The sequence below is a fragment of the Scyliorhinus torazame genome, chromosome 8 (genome assembly GCF_047496885.1).
Source record: "Scyliorhinus torazame isolate Kashiwa2021f chromosome 8, sScyTor2.1, whole genome shotgun sequence".
NCBI lineage: Eukaryota > Metazoa > Chordata > Chondrichthyes > Carcharhiniformes > Scyliorhinidae > Scyliorhinus > Scyliorhinus torazame.
This window is the reverse complement of record NC_092714.1, coordinates 96633360-96656380: the sequence shown is the minus strand read 5'-3', so window position 1 is coordinate 96656380 and position 23021 is coordinate 96633360. Positions and strand designations below refer to the sequence as shown.

The 23021-nt window shown below is 43.3% G+C and overlaps 1 protein-coding gene across 1 annotated transcript in view; it reads right to left on the bottom strand.

The window, feature by feature from the left end:
• The window catches only part of pola1 (polymerase (DNA directed), alpha 1), a 436651-nt gene that overhangs the window by 120985 nt on the left and 292645 nt on the right, over positions 1-23021 (bottom strand). The window contains exon 35 of the mRNA XM_072513953.1: positions 2527-2643. Coding sequence (XP_072370054.1) covers positions 2527-2643 — 117 coding nt within the window. The remainder of the gene's footprint in view (positions 1-2526; positions 2644-23021) is intronic.

Genomic DNA, 23021 nt, shown 5'->3' with positions numbered 1-23021 from the left:
CATGGAGGAATACACAGAAAACCACCCAGAAATACTAGGGAACCAAGAGCCTGCGAAGATAAAGAACCAAAAGGAATTAGTATCAATAAAAGAGGTAGTACTCGGAAAAAAGAATTGGATTGAAGGTTAATAAATCTCTTGGACCGGATTAGCTCCAGCCCAGAGTGTTGAAGAAGGTGGCTGTGGACATATAGTGATAGTAGATGCATAGATGGCTATCTATCAAAATTCAATAGATTTTGGAAAAGTTCTTGCAAACTGGAAAGTAGAAAATGAAACCTCACAATCTAAGGGAAGAGGCACTGCCGAAAGAGGAAAAGGATGTAAATTGTGAATAATAACCATTTCAATCATCTCCTGTATAGTGTACAAATGTAAAAGTCAATAAAAATATCTGTTAAAAAAAAAAAGGATGTGACAACTGGACCGTGGAAAATAATGATATGATGAGGCAGAGACAACATGGATTCATGCAAGGGAAATTGGCCAACCAGTTGAGAGTTTTTTGAGGATGTTACTTGTAGCATAGATAAAGGAGAACCAGTGGATGTGGTACATTTGGATTTTCAGAGGGCTTTTGATAAGGTCCCACGTATCAAATTAGAGCGCAATGGGATTTGGGGCAATATACTGGTATGGATTGGGAATAGTTTTACAGACAGAAAACAGAGTAAGAATAAGCGGGTCATTCGAAGGATGGCAGACTGTTCCTAGTGGGTACTGAAAGAATCAGTGCTAGGAGCACAGCCGTTTCCAATATAAACAAATGATTTGGATGTTGGGACCAAGTGTAATATTTCCAAATTTGCCGATGACACAAAACTAGGTGGGAATGTAAGTTGTGAGGAGAATGCAAGGAGGCTTCAAAGGGATTTGGACAGGTTAAGTGAATAGGCAAGAATATGACAGATGGAATATAATGTGAATAAGTATGAAGTTACTCATTTTTGTAAAAAAAAAACAGAAAGGCATAATATTTCATAAATAGTAAAAGTTTGGGAAGTGTTAATTAACATAGAATTTACAGTGCAGAAGGAGGCCCTTCGGCCCATCGAGTCTGCACCGGCTCTTGGAAAGAGCACCCTACCCAAGGTCAACACCTCCACCCGATCCCCATAACCCAGTAACCCCACCCAACACTAAGGGCAATTTTGGACACTAAGGGCAATTTATCATGGCCAATCCACCTAACCTGCACATCTTTGGACTGTGGGAGGAAACCCACGCACACACGGGGAGGATGTGCAGACTCCGCACAGACAGTGACCCAAGTCGGAGTCGGAATCGAACTTGGGACCCTGGAGCTGTGATGCAATTGTGCTATCCACAATGCTACCGTGCTGCCCCTAATGTCCAAAGGGTCTCGCATATCCTTGTTCATGAGTCACCAAAAGCTACCATGCATGCACAGTAAGCAATTAGGAAAATAAATGATATGTCGGCCTTCATCGCAAGGGGATTTGAGTACGGGAGTAAAGCTACAGCTGTATAGAGCCTTGGTAAGAACTGGAGTATCGTGTACAGTTTTGCTTTCCTGATCTAAGGAATGATATACTTAACAGAGGGAGTGCAACAAAGATTCACCACAGTATTTCCTGGGATGAGGAGATTGGGGCTGTATTCCCTAGAGTTTCGAAGAATGAGAGGTGATCTCACTGAAACTAGCAAATTCTTACATTGTGTGATAGGGCAGATGTAGAGAGGATGTTTCCCTGGCTGGTTAGTCCCAGAACCAGGGACACAGTCTCAGAGTAAGGGACAGATCATTTAAGACTGAGAGGAGGAGGAATTTCTTCACTGGCAAATGAGGTGGTGAATCTTTGGAATTCTCTATCCCAGAAGGCTGCGGTAGCTCAATCATTGAGCATGTTCAAGACAGAAATCGATTCATTTCGGAATACTAATGGCATCAAGGGGTATGGGGATAGCGCAGGTGGCACTGAGGTAGATGCTCAACCATGATCTAATTGAATGGCGGAGCAGGCTTTAATGACCAAATGGCCTACTCCAGTGTTACTATTTCATAGAATTTACAGTGCAGAAGGAGGCCATTCGGCTCATCGAGTCTGCGCCGGCTCTTGGAAAGAGCATCCCTACCCAAGCCCACACCTCCACCCTATCCCCATAACCCAGTAACCCCACCCAACACTAAGGATTACTAGATCTGTTAAGACATGGAATTCCTTTCCAGTATTAATATTAGTAGTAGCACTGGTAATAGTTTCTGAAAGGGAAATATTTGAAAAGATGTAAATGGGTTATAGAGAAAGGGCCAGGGAATAGGCTAGATGAATAGCTCGTTTCGAATTGGCTTGGCTAACATTTCACAAATTTCCTCTTTGGGTACTATAAAATTCTGCATTCCAGTCATCGAATACAAACATTTTATGAAGACAGGATGTTAATGCTGCCTGCCAGAGCATTTAAATCACTCATTGGTTTTCCTAAAATGTGAAACATTGGTCAAGGTTTATGGCATCACGCTTAAAGTTAACTGGTCAATAGTAACGATGAAAAAGTTATTACCTCTTGCTTTAGTGTAGCCTTTGTACAAGCCTGGCATACTGGGCCACTTCGAGAGAAATTCAGTGGAAGGTGACGAATGCGATTCTGGCAAGTCTGTTCTTCGCAAATGAGCCATCCCTGTAAATTGAGGGTAAAGTGAAAAGCATGAATAGGATAAAGTTCTTTTTGCAAATGCATAATACTCAAATATTAATTGTTAAATTTCAGACTTTATTCCAACACTTTTGTCTTCATAAGATGAATCTGATTGAAAATTTGCCCCTTATTCATCATGTATGAAAACCATTCCCAGGATCATCAATTGTTCCCTAACTGTCAGGCAGCACGGTGGCACAGTGGTTAGAATTGCTGCCTCACTGCGCTGAGGACCCGGGCTGGATCCCGGCCCTGGGTCGCTGTACGTGTGGAGTTTGCACATTCGCCTCTTGTTTGCGTGGATTTCACCCCCAAAACCCAAAGATGTGCAGGGTTGGTGGATTGGTCATGTTAAATTGCCCGTTAATTGGAAAAAAACAATTGGGTACTCTAAATTTATTTACTTTTTTAAATTGCTCACTATCTGAGCTAACGGTTGACCTGGACGGCTGGTTCATGATGTGGAGAGTGCCAGCAGTACAGGTTCAATTCCCGTACTGACTGAGGTTATTCATGAAGGCTCTGCCTTCTCAACCCTGCCCCTCGCCTGAGGTGTGGTGGCCTTCAGTTTAAATCACGATCAGTCAACGCTTTCTCAAAAAGGGAGGGGGCCTATGGTCCTCGGGGATTATGGCGACTTACATTTTCAGTGTGATGCAAAGTCCTGATTTACTCAGAGTTCAGGACCTCTCAGAAAAGTCTCTTAAGTCAAATTTGTTAATTGTCCCGGATTAATGGCACAATACTAGAGGACGCGCATAATCCTAATATGTGATCATTTGCATATTATCCATATCTCCTACACTTGCTAATATTCTGGTTGGATACAATTTAATTAGGACCTAAAACTTACACGGGGCTGGATTTTCGGCAGTCCCGCGCCAAAATTGAGTTTGGCACGGGGGCAGCGAATCCAATTTCACACCGAAATCGGGCCCGGCAATTCTTCAGGCCCCGAAAATCGCGTGTTCGCGGAGTACTCAGCGCCGCTGGGGGCCCATTGCCAGAGGCTCGCCTAGCGATCCTCCGCTCCCGACTGGCCGAGTTCCCGATGGCGTGGTTCTAACAACCTATTGCCGGTCGGGACTCTCTTGTGGCGGCTGAGAACTCAGTCCGCGGTCGCCCTGGTGGGGGGCGCGGGGGAATCGGACACCGGGGGAGGCCTTATGGGCGGCCGGGAGGTGCGTGGGCACGGTCGGATGCAAGGGCGCGCGCAGACCTGGAGGGGGCTACATTTTTCAGTTGCCTCCACGGCCCGAGTCTGCCATGGTGCTCGGTGCGGCCGCTGGAGACCGCCGCCGAGCGCATGCGCGGACTCCAAACCGGAAGTGCGGGGGCCTGTATCCGCAGTTAAAGCTGCGTGAATCACTCTGGGACCCTGCTAGCCCCCTGCATGTGAGTGAATCGACTGATCTTTTTTATTGGAAACACGGGAGTGCAACGCCAGCTTTTCTACGCCGGCGTGGGGGACATAATCCCATTTTGGGAGAATCCAGCCAAGAGTCTCTTATCCAATTCATATATCAATATATACATCGGTGGTCCTCAAACAAAAATTTTACCTGGGACTTCTCCAGGTTTTTCTGATCGCCTGCCGAAACTCCAGCAGACTTAAGGTGGAAACAGTTAAGAAACAAGGTCAATGACCATTTATGCAGCGTTTCCCCACAGCTTCGTCAGAGGTTATGGTGGAACCCTGGAAATTTATACCAGTTGAAACTATTTCACACAACCTCTGAAGAAATCCCCTGGAGTTCATCAAGGAATTCAATTCCAGCACATCGCATTTCCAAACTGAAGTCCGGGTTTGGCCCAGCCGTGCAAAGCAAAAAAGACTAAGCAGTCAGCAGCAGAAATTGCCCATTTGGATTTCTAATGAAAGAGAAATAAGGCGAAATACTGAGAAAACAAAAACAACATCCTAACACTGCATCTGGACCGATAAGAAAGAAATATTCTTACAAGAGAAAACATCAACTCTCATCCCCCTCCGAGGAAGTGCGGGGGTGGAGGGAAGAAAGAGAAAAAAGGGGGAAGGCAGCAAATTAAGGGACAAACGGCCTTTATATTTGACAGGTTTTCACAATGAATGTCAACCAATTTGCTGGATTTTGCAGCAGTTTTTCCAAATAGACTCAATTGGCCATTTGACTTATTGATCTGCCCATTTCTGTAATCATCAAGCTCTGTCACAAGAACATTGAAAGGATAATAATATGGAGCATCATGCTCTTACAGCAGAATTTGTTAAAAGCAAAGAGACTCTAATTTACACAAATTTTATAATAAATGGATTACTAAAGGTTCACATTATTTCTTCTGCGAGTGTCCCATATTGTTCAAGTGAATATAAAAGTGCCACGAGTGAACCACGTATTACAATTGAACAGCGGCATATTATTTTTTTCCCTTTCTCCTACACAAACAAAAATAATTGCCTCTGCATATTCTTCCTTCAAATTAGTCGCAAAAGATGAAACAGCAGCAGCTAACTTGCCCATGGTCCCGGTGATGCCATCCGGCAATTACAATGTAGAAAGGAAATTCTGACCTCCCATTACTTTCCCTTCCTCCTACTGAATGAACACCCCACACGTTTGCAAATTTTAGAAACATTGGAATTGCTGGATGAAAAAAAGACCAAAGTTTGCCCTCTACCATTCGGCTAGTTGTTTGATACAATGAAAGCGGAGACTGTGACCAATCAGAGCAATCAAATGCTATTGATTTGTCAACAACATGCCGGAGGTCACACAAGGAAACCTCAGTGGCAAAGAACTTTGCAAGCTACAGATCCAAAGTCACCATAACCCCCCTCCTCCCACCAATTGTCATGTCGAAAAGCAGCCATGTACAGAATCCCAAAACGATTTCCCCCACCCCGCCGAAAAAGACATCCACCTAGTCATAATTTGGACTGGACGTTTGCCTCGTGGAGTTGGACGAATAAAAAGTCAGCAGCCAACGGGTCTGAACCCGAGTCTCATTGACAAACGCAATTCAACTGTCACCTACAGTAGCTGATCAGAAAAACAGCATTCCTCTTCACCAGTGCATGCACCTCATCCACCATCGTCCACTGAAGCACATGAAGCTCCAACCTGAAGGGTAACAATACAAATAACATGGTCCCCCATCAATGTTTTGAGATCTTTTGACTGGCAACAGGAGTATGGCAGGAGCAGTATCGCTGGCAGAATCACTTTCCTCCTTTCAAAATCATTTCAAAGAATTTATTCACTACACAGGAACAGTGGTAGGACATTCAGTCCCCAAGCCTGTTCCATCATTCATTTAGATTGTTTTTCTGAATGGATTTCAATACAAGCAAAAATGGTGCTATTCTAGCTATTGAATAAAGACACTAATGAGGATAATTTCACACTCACTTGGGTATTTAATTTCCTCGGCACTGGAAACATGAAAAAGACCAGTTATTTATGGAAATCTGAAGGCAGCAGTTACTTTTGCCAGTTTGCAATGAATTATCTTTGGTTTTGCACTCAAACACCTACAGCTTAATAGTTTGGAAAAAGGACCTGCTGAAAAATGATACACAAAGGAACTAACTTAGGGCAATGTCATGAAGGAGAATTAAAACAATGCAGTTATCACAGGCTTGCAGTATTCTATTATAAAGCACATTGACAGGGTCTATTCATTTCTCTCTTCTCAGGTGTCAGAGTTAACGGGATATGCTGCAGTCACCGACAGTGACAAATTACATTTCCACACGGCCCGTACAGAAAATGCATAAGAACATAAGACAATCAGTGCAGAGGTAGGCCATTTTGCCCCTCAAGCAAGCTCCGCCATTATAAGAAATCATGACTGAATGGATGTTGACCTCATCTCAACTGCCTATCTATTCCCAGTTATCCCCAACTTCCCTATTATTCAAAATGCTCTCCAACTCAACTCTTGAATACATTTAATGGCTAAGCTGTGGAAGGTCTCTGGGGTAAAGGATTCTGAAGATTAATGATTCTGAGAGAAGCAATTCCACTTCATCTCCGTCTTAAATAGGCGACCTGAACCGGTGGCATGGGTGGCGCAGTGGTAAGCACTGCCACTTCACAGCGCTGAGGACCTGGGTTCGATCCTGGCCCTGGATCACTGTCCATGTGGAGTTTTCATTCTCCCCGTGTTTGCGTGGGTCTCACCCGTTATGCTCTATTGCGTCGCAATGATTGAGTCAGTGCACCAAAGAACGTCTAGTTCGTGACTAGTTAAGATTTATTAAATTACAATAAGTGGGTGGAAAACAATACTAATACTACTAACAAACTGTAAACTGTTAACCACCAGAATACGAGAGCTAATACAAAACATGACTATCTACAACGACTCCTCCCCCAGACTCCAAGGTTGAAGTGTCACATGTAGTTCTACTGCCACCTGCTGATTGGAGGTCTAACATATTAACATACAGAATTGCTTATGCATATCATTAAACCCCCAACACATAGATGTGCATGGTAGGCGAGTTGGCCATGCTAAACTGCCCTTTAATTGGGAAAAAAAAAATTGGATACTTTAAATTTATTTTTTAAAAAGGCGATCTGCTATTCTGAAACTATGCCCGCAGTTATAGATTCTCCCATAAGGAAAAACATCCCCTCGGCATCTATCCTGTATCTTTGCTGAGACATTTCTCACCCCTTATTCTTCTAAATTCCAGTGAGAATAGGTCCAACGGGCTTAACCTTTCTTTACAAGGCAACCTCTTCATTCCAGGAAACAACCCAGAGAATCTTCACTGAACTGATTCCAACTGGAATATATCTCACTGTTGCTAGGTCAAATATTCTGGAACTTCCTCTGTAACAGCACTGTGGGTGCACGTATACCACACGGAACATAGCAGTTCAAGAAGGTTGCTCACCACCACCTTCTCAAGGGCATCGAGGGATGGGCAATGAATGCCGGCCCAGCCAGCGAATTCCACATCCCATGAATGGATAGAAAAAAGAAATGTAAGGAGACCAAAATTGCACACAGTACTCCAAGTGTGGTTTCACCAATTCCTGTGTAGTTATAGTTCTCGCAAAGCTTCCTTACTTCTATCTGTCATCCTCCTTGCAATGAAGGCCAACAGTCTATTTTCCTTCCCAATGACATGCTAATCTTTTGGGTTTCATGTATACCGATATCCAAATCCCACTGTCCTGCTGCATTCTGCAGCCTCTCTCCCGTTAAGATTTATTTTTCTTTTTTATTCTTCCTGCCAAAGTGGATAACCTCACTTTTTCCTACATTATACTCCATACACCATATATTTACCCAGACATCTAAGCCCAGAGGTATATGTTTTATACAACTGAACTGTGGATACCAAGCATGAAGCAAAAGGAGAGGGATATTGAAGTGGAGGCTATAAAGTTAGTATACAGGTGCAGCATGCAATTAAGAAGGATAAAGGAATGCCAATAATAATGATCGCTTATTGTCACAAGTAGGCTTCAATGAAGTTACTGTGAAAGCCCCGAGTCGCCACATTGCGGCGCCTGTTCGGGGAGGCCGATACGGGAATTAACCCCGCACTGCTGGCATTGTTCTGCATTATAAGTCAGCTGTTCAACCCACTGTGCTAAACCAGACCCTTTATAAATGCTACCCTTTATAAATGAGAAGAATTGAACAAAAGTAAGGATGTTATGCTTCAGTTATACATTGGTGAGGCTGCAGCACGAATACTGTGTGCAGTCTTTGTCTCCTTATTTAAGGAAAGTTGTAAATGTATAGGAGGTGGTTCACAGAAGGTTTAGAACATAGAACATAGAACAGTACAGCACAGTACAGGCCCTTCAGCCCACAATGTTGTGCCAACCATTTATCCTAATCTAAGATCAACCTAACCGACACCCCTTCAATTTACTGCTGTCCATGTGCCTGTCTAAGAGTCACTTAAATGTCCCTAATGATTATGACTCCACCACCTCTGCTGGCAGTGCATTCCACACACCTACCACTCTCTATGTAAATAATTTACCTCTGACATCTCCCCTCTACCTTCCTCCAATCACCTTAAAATTATGTCCTCTCGTGACAGCCATTTCCACCCTGGGGAAGAGTGTCTGGCTATCCACTCTATCCATGCCTCTCATCGCCTTGTACACCTCTATCAAGTCACCTCTCTTCCTTCTTCGCCGCAGTGAGAAAAGCCCTAGCTCCCTCAACCTTTCTTCATAAGACATGCCCTCCAGTCCAGGCAGCATGCTGGTAAACCTCCTCTGTACCCTCTCCAAAGCATCCACCTCCTTCCTATAATGAGGGGCCCAGAACTGGACACAATATTCCAAGTGTGGTCTAACTAGAGTTTTATAAAGCTGCAGCAAAACCTTGCGGCTCTTAAACTCAATCCCCCAGTTAATGAAAGCCAACACACCATATGCCTTCTTAACAACCCTATCAACCTGGGTGGCAACTTTAAGGGATCTATGTACGTGGACCCCAAGATCCCTCTGTTCCTCCACACTTCCAAGAATCCTGCCTTTAACTCTGTATTCAGCATTCAAATTCGACCTTCCAAAATGAATCACTTCACATTGATCAAGGTTGAACTCCATCTGCCACTTCTCAGCCCAGCTCTGCATCCTGTCAATGTCCTGTTGTAACCTGCAACAACCCTCAACTTCACCAACCTTTGTGTCATCGGCAAACTTACTAACCCACCCTTCCACTTCCTCATCCAAGTCATTTATAAAAACCACAGAGAGCAGAGGTCCCAGAACAGATCCTTACGGGACACCACTGGTCACCAACCTCCAGGCGGAATACTTTTCATCCACTACCACTCGCTGTCTTCTTTCAGCCAGTCAATTCAGTATCCAGGCAGCCAAATTTCCCTGTATCCCATGCCCCCTGACTTTCTGAATGAGCCTACCATGGGGAACCTTATCAAATGCCTTACTGAAATCCATATACACCACATCCACTGCCCGACCTTCATCACTGTGTCTCATCACATCCTCAAAGAATTCAATGAGGCTTGTGAGGCATGACCTGCCCCTCACAAAGCCATGCTGACTATCTTTAATCAAACTATGTTTTTCTAAATAATCATAAATCCTATCTCTCAGAATCCTTTCAATATTTTGCTCACCACAGACGTAAGACTGATGGGTCTGTAATTCCCAGGGATTTCCCTATTCTCTTTCTTGAATAGGGGATACAACATTCGCCACCCTCCAATCATACTGGACTGATACTTGGAATGAGCAGATTTGTCTTATGAGGATAGGCTGGGCTGGTTTCCGTTGGAGTTTAGAGGAGTGAGGGGTAACTTGACTGACGTATATAAGATCCTGAATGGTCTTAACAAGACGGACATTGAAAATGTAATACATGGAGGATTTTAGGAATATTGCCGTCAAAATATTGGGATAATTTAAGGGTCAAAAACCTAGGGTTATAGGGTGTTTAGCTGCAGTGGTCATTTTTTTTTTTTTTAAAAAAGGAATTTGTTTTGTAAAGGCCTGGGAGTTTCTAGGAACCAGAAGGTGAAATTGACCAAAGGAATGTGGTTTGACTAGGGAAGTCCCTGGGGAGTTAATGTGCTTTGCAGCCTGCATAGATAATTTGTTTTTCTGCTTGGGGAGAAGAGTTAGTTGCTGGGTGGAGCCAAGTAATACAGAGAGGCAGTTAGTTTTTGAAGAAGGTTTTGGTAGAGACAAGAGGTCGATTCTGACCTTTCTGACATGGAGTCCACAATTCTCTCACAATAGGATAGTTATAAAAGAGTAAAATGTAAAGCAGAGCCGTCTTATCTGGGAACAAGGAAGAAGCTGAAACACGCCAGGTGAACCAGCTATTTGAACACATTCACCAGAGTCTGAAGGGGTTCTATCAGGAGCTTGATTTTAAGATAGATTGAAAGCTGTGTTTCTTTTCTTGTCGTTTCATGGGAAATTGAGTAGTAGTGTTTAAGAGGTAATTGTAAGCTGTTCTTTTCAGGTGTGAAGTTAAAAAGTTTAATATTGTATTCATAATAAAGTTTTGTTTTAGAAATACCAAAGCCCTAATTTGTCATGCAATCACTCCTGGAGTAAATCATTCTTCTTGCACATCTTACAAATAAACTAAGATATGGGGTCTTCAGTCCAGTATCCTAACCACTGTTGGTGTCTGGTCTGGGATCGTAAAAAAAGGATGTTCCTTCTTGTAGGCAAGTCCAGAACTAGGGGGCATTAAAAAAAAATTAGGGGTGGCCCTTTTAGGGCAGAGATGAGGAGAACCTTCTTCTCTCAGAGGGTTGAGTGACTTTGGAATTCTCCGTCTCAGAAGGCGGAAGAAGCAGAATCACTGAATATTTTAAAGGTAGAGGTAGATAGATTCTTGTTGGGTAAGGGAATCAAAGGTTATCGGGAGTAGATGGGAATGTGGAACTTAGCACAAACAGATCAGCCATGATCTTATTGAATGGTGGGGCAGGCTAGAAAGGCTGAATGGCTTACTTCAGCTCCTATTTCATATGTTCGTAAGGCACAAGTTAAGCCGCAGTTTTTAGAAGTCTTAGAGCAGGAAAAGTATAAAGAGAAGAGGCTCACATAATCGGTTCCAGAGGATTTGACAGAACAGCCACTTAAGGTTAAGCAGAGGGAGCAGAGGGAGGGGGAAGATGGAAAACAGGGAGTATGTCAGTACCAATCAACAAAAGGTTCTTTACACAGAGAGTGGTGGGTGTGTGGAATGCACTGCCAGCAGAGGTGGTGGAGTCAGGGTCATTATGGACATTTAAGCAACTCTTAGACAAGCACATGGACAGCAGTAAATCCAAGGGGTGTAGATTAGGTTGATCTTAGATTAGGATAAATGGGCGGCACAACATCGTGGGCTGAAGGGCCTGTACTGTTCTATGTTCTATGTATGTGTAAGCCCTTATGCTGGAGAAGATCTTTGAGCAAGATGGAGGATTTGAAAGCAAAAAATGTGGACCTTCTAGCCATTCAGTGGAACGTGGGAGAGTACATCGTGCAAATAGCAAACAATGCCATAACGTTGTTAATGATATGGTTCAGGATAGATCAGTGGCTACAGAGAAGAGAGAGACAAATGATACATGGTTTTGAAGGACGCTGGGGCAGCATCAGAGAATTGGCTGCAGAAGGGCAACTGGATTGTAAGGAAGTAAATAGCAGCGGGGGGGGGGATTTGAAAATGTTATCGCAAACTTTATCAACAAGGATGTTTGAGGGCAAATCAACATCTGACATGTGGGAGGCTTTCAAGTGGCAGTTGAAAGGAATTCAGGACCGGCATGTTCCTGTGAGGAAGAAGGATAAATACGGCAATTTTCGGGAACCTTGGATGACGAGAGATATTGTAGGCCTCGTCAAAAAGAAAAAGGAGGCATTTGTCAGGGCTAAAAGGGAACAGACGAAGCCTGCGTGGAATATAAGGAAAGTAAGAAGGAACTTAAGCAAGGAGTCAGGAGGGCTAGAAGGGGTCACGAAAGGTCATTGGCAAATAGGATTAAGGAAAATCCCAAGGCTTTTTACACGTACATAAAAAGCAAGAGGGTAGCCAGGGAAAGGGTTGGCCCACTGAAGGATAGGCAAGGGAATCTATGTGTGGAGCCAGAGGAAATGGGCGAGGTACTAAATGAATACTTTGCATCAGTATTCACCAAAGAGAAGAAATTGGTAGATGTTGAGTCTGGAGAAGGGTGTGTAGATAGCCTGGGTCACATTGAGATCCAAAAAGACAAGGTGTTGGGTGTCTTAAAAAATATTAAGGTAGATAAGTCCCCAGGGCCTGATGGGATCTACCCCAGAATACTGAAGGAGGCTGGAGAGGAAATTGCTGAGGCCTTGACAGAAATCTTTGGATCCTCGCTGTCTTCAGGGGATGTCCCGGAGGACTGGAGAATAGCCAATGTTGTTCCTCTGTTTAAGAAGGTTAGCAAGGATAATCCCGGGAACTACAGGAGCCTTACTTCAGTGGTAGGGAAATTACTGGAGAGAATTCTTCGAGACAGGATCAACTCCCATTTGGAAGCAAATGGACGTATTAGTGAGAGGCAGCATGGTTTTGTGAAGGGAAGGTCGTGTCTCACTAACTTGATAGAGTTTTTCGAGGAGGTCACTAAGATGATTGATGCAGGTAGGGCAGTGGATGTTGTCTATATGGACTTCAGTAAGGCCTTTGACAAGGTCCCTCATGGTAGACTAGTACAAAAGGTGAAGTCACACGGGATCAGGGGTGAGCTGGCAAGGTGGATACAGAACTGGCGAGGCCATAGAAGGCAGAGAGTAGCAATGGAAGGATGCTTTTCTAATTGGAGGGCTGTGACCAGTGGTGTTCCACAGGGATCAGTGCTGGGACCTTTGCTCTTTGTAGTATATATAAATGATTTGGAGGAAAATGTAACTGGTCTGATTAGTAAGTTTGCAGACGACACAAAGGTTGGTGGAATTGCAGATAGCGATGAGGACTGTCGGAGGATACAGCAGGATTTAGATTGTCTGGAGACTTGGGCGGAGAGATGGCAGATGGAGTTTAATCCGGACAAATGTGAGGTAATGCATTTTGGAAGGTCTAATGCAGGTAGGGAATATACAGTGAATGGTAGAACCCTCAAGAGTATTGAAAGTCAAAGAGATCTAAGAGTACAGGTCCACAGGTCATCGAAAGGGGCAACACAGGTGGAGAAGGTAGTCAAGAAGGCATACGGCATGCTTGCCTTCATTGGCCGGGGCATTGAGTATAAGAATTGGCATGTCATGTTGCAGCTGTATAGAACCTTAGTTGGGCCACACTTGGAGTATAGTGTTCAATTCTGGTCGCCACACTACCAGAAGGATATGGAGGCTTTAGAGAGGGTGCAGAAGAGATTTACCAGAATGTTGCCTGGTATGGAGGGCATTAGCTATGAGGAGCTGTTGAATAAACTCGGTTTGTTCTCACTGGAACGAAGGAGGTTGAGGGGAGACCTGATAGAGGTATACAAAATTATGAGGGGCATAGACAGAGTGGATAGTCAGAGGCTTTTCCCCAAGGTAGAGGGGTCAATTACTAGGGGGCATAGGTTTAAGGTGAGAGGGGCACGGTTTAGAGTAGATGTACGAGGCAAGTTTTTTACGCAGAGGGTAGTGGGTGCCTGGAACTCGCTACCGGAGGAGGTGGTGGAAGCAGGGACGATAGTGACATTTAAGGGGCGTCTGACAAATACATGAATAGGATGGGAATAGAGGGATACGGACCCAGGAAGTGTAGAAGATTGTAGTTTAGTCGGGCAGCATGGTCGGCACGGGCTTGGAGGGCCGAAGGGCCTGTTCCTGTGCTGTACATTTCTTTGTTCTTTGTGAGACAAGACCCGTCATACACATTTTTCTATTCCTCTGGACCAAATTTTCACCTTCTTTAAGCCGCTGAATCATGTGGTGGTATAGTTACTCAGGTATGATTACCATGACCAAGTGACTATTCATGTGCATACGGAGTATCAATAAGCTATGCCAATTCAGAAGGTTTTAACACTGGCCCAATGTCTTCTCAGCAGTAAGCATTGAATCAAGATCAGGTGTGGGGACCCACGTGGATTATCTCCCTCTCCCCTCCCCCAACAGGTGTTGACAGGTCAATTACAAATTGTGTGAATGAGCTGACTCAAGAGACCGAATCTTCCAGGTGCATATAGCTTTGCACAACACAGACAACTTCGCCTCTCAAGCTTCCCAAATCATATTTAGTTTGTGGCACTTCAGGTTTAACCATCATGGAAATCAAATTCAAGAGATTTTAAAGAAAACAGAATTCTCAATTTATTCACAGCTGTTACAGGCACCATGTCCATTCATTTGACAAAATTGGTAAGGTTAATTTGTATGGACATCCTACTAGTTATAACAACATTAAAGAGACTACAGTTTTTTATCACCTCTGTAATTAACACTTACAAGAGTATGTTTATACATACTATCTGTTAATCTCTCTTTACAAACTGCAACAATAGGTGTAACTGCTACTCATGAAAATTAAACATGCACGTCAATGTGTGGGGAGCTATTTTGAACAGTTAATAATAGAACAGTATATCTTTTTTGTTTTCCTTTGATAATTAGGTCTCCAGTGCAGATTAATTTCAATATCACAATTCTAAGGAAATATTTTTTCTAATTGAATTCAACATATGTGCTGTGTAGTAACAGCTAGATAATATTGTCACATATATAACTGCAATTAGTCTTGCTCTCATTTACTGTTTGATTTTGCTTTAGAATTGCAACACTATTTCAGGAAATACAATTTCTTATCTAAATGTATGATTTTGGGATGCAATATATTTAGTGACCTATTTTATAATAAATTCTATCCACATGGAACACTACTACCATGTTCAGCAAGGCCAAGAGTAGGATGTGAATCCAAGGCCTTCCGACTCAGAGGCAGGAGCACGATCAACTGTGCCACTCAAATATGTGTCGAACAGGTCGATGTGCCGAGAGTGTGGGTGAAGATAGTTAGCATGCTTCTTGCTTTTGCATGCTAATTTGCTTCTCATTTTCAACCTACACTGCTGGTAAGCAGAAATGTGGAAAAAAAGAGCCAAATGTGAAAGACTCTCCCCATCAGTACACAGCCTCGCCATTGACAAGTCCTCAGAAGTGCCTCCTCACGGTGACATACAGAAACTGAGTCCCTCGCAGCCTCAAGCTAAAGATCAGAGAAACCTGAAGGACGTATGGCCCCCAAGCATGCAGTGTGCAGGCCCACCAGCATGTGGACACCCCCCGACATTCATGAACCAAACTCCCAGCTTAGCTCCACTGACTTACGGATACCTTGGGAGGTGAAAGGTTAAGGGATTAAACTCTGACAAAAAAAATCCAGAGTGGAGCCAGAATGCGAACTGATGTCCAAATTTGTCATATGTTTGGTAACTCCTGCAATCAAACTAATGCCAAATGTAGTTCTTTGTATTCGTTTAGACTCAACCAGGAAGGCCGTGAAGGGAACCTTGATGTTTGGGCAGTCCAGGATCTCCTAGATTTTGACCAGGCTTGCACCCTGGAGAGGATACTCCAGTTTTGCAGCCAAGCATTAACACAACAGGGGAGACAGCAGTGATGAGCGATAAGTCCATTGGTGTACAGAAACAGATGCTCTAGGGATAGGTTGTCTCTGACAATGGGAGGGACCATCCTGTCCATTGGTCAGCCACCACACTCCAGTCTGAGCAGCCCCTGACAAGCAAGGTGCTGATCTGCCCAGGTTCATCTGCTTCAGTGAGTGTTTGGAGCTTACTGTCTCTGCTCAACAAGTGTGCAGAATCCTTCTCACCAGGCAAACAAACAAAACAAAAGCCAACTGTTTGATTGGCAACTGGAACCATCCCATGTGCACAGGATAGGCAAACTACTTGTAGCTACTTGATAAAGTATAAGACAGCTGTGATCGACATGGAACTCGATAGTCTGAACATTGACACAGCTTCCCTACAAGAGGCCAGACTTGCCAAGAGCCAATACACGAGTATCTGTCAGGGGAAAAGTTCAGAGAAAATGCGCGAGCAAGGTGTGCACTTCACTGTAGGAAGCTGTCAGAATCTCCTACATCCCCACAAATGACTCAGAACATGTTCTCCCCATCTATCTCTCCATTCAGATTCAGCCAGTTAATCTCATAGATACGTATATTCCGACACTAAGCTCCACTACAAAAGACCATGGACTGCAGCGCTGAGGACCCGGGTTCAAATCCCGGCCTTCGGTCACTGTCCGTGTGGAGTTGCACATTCTCCCCATGTCTGCGTGGGTCTCATGCCCACAATCCAAAGATGTGCAGGTTAGGTGGATTGGCCACACTAAATTGCCCTTTAATTGGAAAACAAAAATAATTGGGTACTCGAAATATTAAAAAAAGTGTACTTCAAGTCCCTGTGGGCTGATTCTATCCTTTTAACTAGTATGTTCTCAGTATCTTGTTGCTGACTTTACTAGTTGGTCAAGAAATTTGGTAGGAATAGACATGTATTTTGTTGGACTGCACTCTAATCTTTACCCTCTGAGTACATGGGCATCCCATGTGTTCATGAGTAATTGCTAATCCAAGGCATGCTATCTCGCACACTGCATGTACACGGTTTCAGTACATACAACTCTGGTTCAGAATATGGAAAACACCTTTATGCTGTGACAAAAGGGAGAAGTACATGCGTGTAATAACAATATATCTTATGATATGAAAGTCAGGAATTAAACATTTTCTGACCATATGTTTTAGTTGTGCAGCATTGCCTACATGGTCAAGAATGCTGCAATTTGCTACATTCACATTTTAAGCTGCATTCCTGACCTGTCTTTTCAGTTCACTGAAGCCATTTGACTTGTTTACAAATAGGCGACAACCAGTGATTACACACTAATTTTACTTTTATCCTCTTCTGTGCCTAGAGTTTTCAAAGACTTCCATTAAAATGAATAAAGGAAAGCCAAAATTAAGCATGCAATAATCAACCCCTGCCATTACTCATCAAAACTTTAAAATGTTATCTCCTCTTATGAAAAGGTAGGTTTCATTACCCTCCAGCTAATGTCAGCAGGCATGTCAAATACAATGAGTGACACCCATCAAGTAGTATCGGTGAAAATCATTCTCCTTAAATGTCACTACATCCTGGGAAAAAGTAATCAATCAGTTAATGCCACACTAATAATAATAATCTTTATTAGTGTCACAAGTAGGCTTACATCAACGCTGCAATGAAGTTACTGTGAAAATCTCCTGGTCACCACACTGCGGTGCCTGTTTGGGTACACAGAGGGAGAATTCAGAATGTCCAATTCACCTAACAAGCACATCTTTCAGGACTTGTGGGAGGAAGCCAGAGCAGCCAGAGGAAAACCACAGAGACGGGGAAAATGTGCAGATTACGCACAGACAGTGACACAAGCTGGGAATCAAACCCAGGTCCCTGGCGCTGTGAAGCAACAGTGCTACCCACTGTGCTACCATTATGACAGTACAAGACCATTTTGAAGTCATGCTGCATGATATTAAGAGCATGTTGATTGTATTATTAAAAGTTAAGGTTATGCATGTGGAGGGCATTGATTGAGTATTTGACCACATATAAAGAGAGAATTTTGGGACACTGGATGCTGGTTAGGAAGGACGCAAAAATTTACAATTATACATTCTGTAAATAAATCAGTAAAGTTAAGCAAAAGATTGGCACGGGTTTCCTACTTTGCCAGCTGGCCTTTAGAATGAATTAATATGACAGCAAAGAGAGTTGCCCTAAAGGTTGAAGATTGGAAACAAAGTCTGTGATCTGAGGTACTTTTGTGAAGAATGGCAAACCTGTAAATTGTCAAGGTATGATTACCCACCGATGTTCCCCAAATCTAAATCTTATACCTTATGACCAGTGGAAAAATGAAGTGAATATGTGGGCACGGATAACCTCCTTACCGAAGAGGGGAAACACAGGTATGGCTTGGCAGCTTGCAGAAATTCAAATTGGAGGTTCTTTACTCTCTCTTGTATTTAAATTGCTGGATTGTGCCAAGCTGTCACATATGGATAATCTCTTGGTCTTAAATTAATTTCAGTTCTCAGAAAATGACACCCTTTTGGATCAAATGTCTGATACTTAAAAAAATGAATTCCTTGGGAAGCAGTCATATCCAGCAGCATTGACACCACAATGGGACATCCTAAAATAGCAGAAAAGAAGGAGAACTCAATATTTGTGGAGGCTGTTCAGATACAGGGCTCTGGCAACAGTACAACAGAAGAGTTATGGACAGAAGAAATGACGATGAAGGCTTTTTTAGTAGGTCTGGATATCACAACACACAACAGGATCGGAGTAGGAATAATAGATGCAGGAACCCCAGCAATGCCTGGGGAACAGTTAACTGGTGCTTCAGGTGTGACTGAAAATGTCTTCATGCAATGAGCTGCCTAAAGCAGTACAGCAGGTTTTTTTGAAGTGGCGAATGACACCGAGAATTTGAAAGTTGAAGATTATGATAATGATCAGTGAATTATCAAAAGAAGCTTTAGACCAGTGATGAGTGTATTAATTACAAACTTGTTCAATAGTGCCGTATTAGATAGTGGTTGCACTTTGACAGTTTGTGGAACAGATTGGTTAAAATGTTATTTGGATTCACTCAGTACAAAGGATTGAAGGTCAGGAAGTATGAAAGTGCTACCCGGTTCAGGGATGACAATACAATGAAGACATTGAAAAGAGTGGTGATTACATGCAAATAGCTAGAGTAAGCCACTATTTGTACAGTTGTAATTTCTAGTGAGATATACCCTTGCTGCTGAGCAAGCATTCCATGAAGAATGGCACAACAAAACTGTACATGGAACTTTATAAGCAATCGTTTTTGGCAAGTCAGTGTATCTGCACATCAGGGCATAACCGCATCCCTTTAACAAAACCTGCGATTTCTAATCCGAATGTTAAAGAAGTGTTCATGTCATCAGGTGATAAGAATCAAAGAGAAAGAAAGCAAATTGTCTTCAGGTTACACAGACAATTTGCTCACCCTCCTGGTTAGATTAAAAATCATACGAAAGGATGTTTGATGATGAGCATACAAGGTTCATCGAAGAGATTAGTGAAAAATGCAACAAATGCAAAAGGTATCATCGGAGGACGTCACTACATCTATTGGCACAAGACTTTAATGAAGAAGTGTAGCCATGGATTTAAAGGTGTGGAACAAAGGCAGAAGCATTTTTATTGTACATTTTATAGATATGGCAACCAAGGTTCAGTCCTTCGGCAGTAATAAATGATAAGGACAAAAGGATGATTGTTGATAAGCCATGGAAAGGAGGATAGGGACTGGACTTGAAGCATCAGCTAAACACATAACTAACAATGGAGAGAAAATAGCTAATGATGAGTTTAGAGACCCGAGTAAAATATGAACATTATGGTCATGAACAGCGCAGCTGAAAGTCCTTTCAACAATGAAATAGATCATGTGGTGATTGCGGCGATGCTACAAGATCTTAGCTGATCAGGCAAACTAACGACTGCCCAGGTATAGATGGTCCATTCAAAGAATTAGCTTAGGCAGTTGTCAAGGGGAAAATAGTCCTCATCAATTGATCTGAGGGAGGATTCCAAAATTACCTTCTGTACTGTGACAGTATCTTGTAGAGAAGGAAACTACAATTAGTTCCACTTGCTTTGCATACTTGAATGTTCCACATGCAAGGAGAAAGGACATTCATCAAGACTTGAAGTCTCTGAGAAATTCAGAGAGCTCTGACGTATTGTATAAAATCGTCCAAAGATAAACCTTAATCCTGAGGATTTAGTAGACTATTCAAAATAAAGAGAGGGTCATTAGGGTGGAAATGTCTGGGTACGGTGATCGGGTGTAACGGGAAGGCAGTGATTCTCCAACATGGTCGTCAAAATATTCAAATTCATTCATGATAGTTAATTAGGATTGATTGCAACTCTAGAATCTGCACAGTTAACAGGTGATGAGGTACCCTGGACCTCACTTACTCATGTGTTTGGCAGTTATGAAGAACAGATTATGGTGGATCAGGGGGTCAGATGGTGACAGGCAGAATGATACTGATACACAGGACAGGAATTTTGTATCTAAGAGGACAACTACCTAAAGGGGGTACTCAGGTGACATACATGCCGGAAGGGTCCAGTTGACATGGGGGTATGACTATTGTAAGGAGAGCAGGGAGTCACTGGCAAGTTCATTCATTGGCTAAACGTCAGAGATGACTGACAGGAAGCATGGCAGAGTGGGCTGAAAGAGTGGAAAGTAAGAAAATAGTTTCTTGCACCTAGGAAACAATCATGCACTGGCAATAGAACCTCGGATCATGGCAAGAGAACCTCGGATCATGGGAGGGTGAAATACTGCAGTAGTCCATAAAGGCACTCAGCACAAGTAGAGGCCATATTTTGACTGGATTGTGAAATAGAACAAAGGGTACAGCTCACTGGGCTAAATCGCTGGCTTTTAAAGCAGACCAAGGCAAGCCAGCAGCACGGTTCAATTCCCGTACCAGCCTCTCCGAACAGGCGCCGGAATGTGGCGACTAGGGGCTTTTCACAGTAACTTCATTGAAGCCTACTCGTGACAATAAGCAATTTTCATTTTTCATTTCATTTTTTCAAATGGGAAATGCGGCGAGATGTAGAATCTCTTATAACTGGGAGGTTTTGGTGGCTGACAACAAATAAGATAAATGAATAATGGAGACAAAACAAATGGATGGTTGGAAGGAATTGGGTGTCTACTCTGAGGTGCCAGATAGGGGGCAGCCGGCCTTATCACACAGATGGATATGCAAGGAAAACGTCCTCCCAGATGGAACATAAGGCTGCAGTTTAAACAACGGACTTAGAGATCAAAATGTTAAGAGTGGAAAAGTACTCAGAAAAATTCCTTGGCTCTGTTGGTCATCCTGGTAACGTAGGTAACGTAGGTTGAACAATATAAAACATTTCAGCGAGAAGTGTTTTTGAAACTGCCAAAGAAGCGATCGTTGTAGAAGGGAAGTGGTAGAAATTTTAAAATGTGATTATGGATTGAATGATTTAAGGGCATAGTACTTGGTCAGCTCTGCCTTGCTGAAAGCAGGGTGTATTCAATTGAAAGCAGATCTGGCAATGAGTTCTACTGGCACCACAAAGGGAAACTCTCATAAGTTGATAAGATATAGGAGCAGAATTAGGCTATTTGGCACATCGCGTCTGCTCCGCAATTTGATCACGGCTGAACTCATCCTGGCCTTAACTCCACCATCCTGCCCATTCTCCATAACCCTTCAACCCATTACCAACTAAAAATCCGACTAACTCCTCCTTCAATTTATTCACTGTCCCAGCATCCACCGCACTCTGGGGTAGCAAATTCCACAGATTCACAACCCTTTGGAAGTAGTTTTTCCTCAACTCTTGTTTTACATTTGCTATCTCTTATCCTAAGATTATAACCTCTCGTTCTAGAATGCCCCACAAGAGGAAGCATCTGCTCCACATCTACGTTATCCATACTGTGGTGGTGTGCCTGTAAGCAATATCATATAGATGGTGTACGACCTCCAACCAGTAGGTGGCAGTGTAGACCCACCATGCGATCTCAAGACTGTGATCATGTGACCAGGGACTCCCATATGAGTGGAGACACATCCGGCCATCAGCAGATGGTTGTAGGAGATGGTCGTAAGACATATAGGTGAACAGTTGTGCTAGGTGTTGTTCCAGAGGAGTACAAAGAAACTCCATGATAACTTGCTCTGGAAAGATTGCTATCTTACCATGTGTGATTCAATAAAGATCTTGGTTTGGACAAGTCTAGGTGTTTGGTGGACTCCTTTACAAGGCATAGAAGACCAAACACAACACATACCTTTTAGCATCTTGGATACCTCAATTGATCTCTCCTCATTCTTCTAAACTCGAGAGAGTATAGACTTAAACTGGTCAAACGCTCTTCATACGACATGAACTGCCTCCAATGCCACGACATTTTTCCTCAAATAAGGGGACCAAAACGGTGCACAATACTCCAGGTGGAGTCCTACCAATGCCTTGTATAGTTGCAAAACATTGTTACCTTTATACTCTATTCCTTTAGCTGTAAGTGGCAACATCCTGGTGCTCTCTTTGGTTGGCTCTGAATATGCCGGTCAATATGGTCGCCTTCCTTAATTCTAATTACGTTTGCTCTAGAGTCGCCAGGTATCTTTCGATACCGCCACAAGGTTCAAATTTGAATACTGATCAAAGACTCGGTACACCAGTTAGTTAGTTCAAAGTCAATGCTTATTTATTTACACACACAGTTAATATCTACTCGTGCACGAAACGCTACAGACTAAACTATCACTACTGCTAAAGCCTATACTTAGCTTCGGGTGCCCACTCAGTCAGAGGAACAATCTCCTTTGTTTGGATCTGAGGCTGCTGCGGTCGAAGTGGTGAAGCGGAACAGCTAAGGTCGTCCGTCTGGTAGCGAGCGTTGACCTTGGACTTACTTGCTTCTGGTGCAGCTGGTGGACAGGTCTCTCCTTGGTGAGAGCCAAGTCAAAGAGAGCGATTCTCTCGTGGGGGCGCCTTCTTATACCCAAAGGGGCTTCGCGCTCTTTTGGGCGGGCCTTGAACTTGGCCCCAATCAATTGGGCCGTTTCTTGATCATTCCTATCGATTTCATCGAATAAAGGGGTGGGTGCCCTGATGGCTGGGGTGTCCTAGGTGGCCGTTGGCCTGCTTTGTTTCGGTCTCCTCTGGCGCCGGGGTGTCTGCCTTAGTATCGGTTACTCAAATGTTACTCTTTTGTTCCCGGAGATGGGCCATTAGTCTGCTAATGGGCCTACAGTTTTGGTCTTGTCTGGGAGCTGCGGCT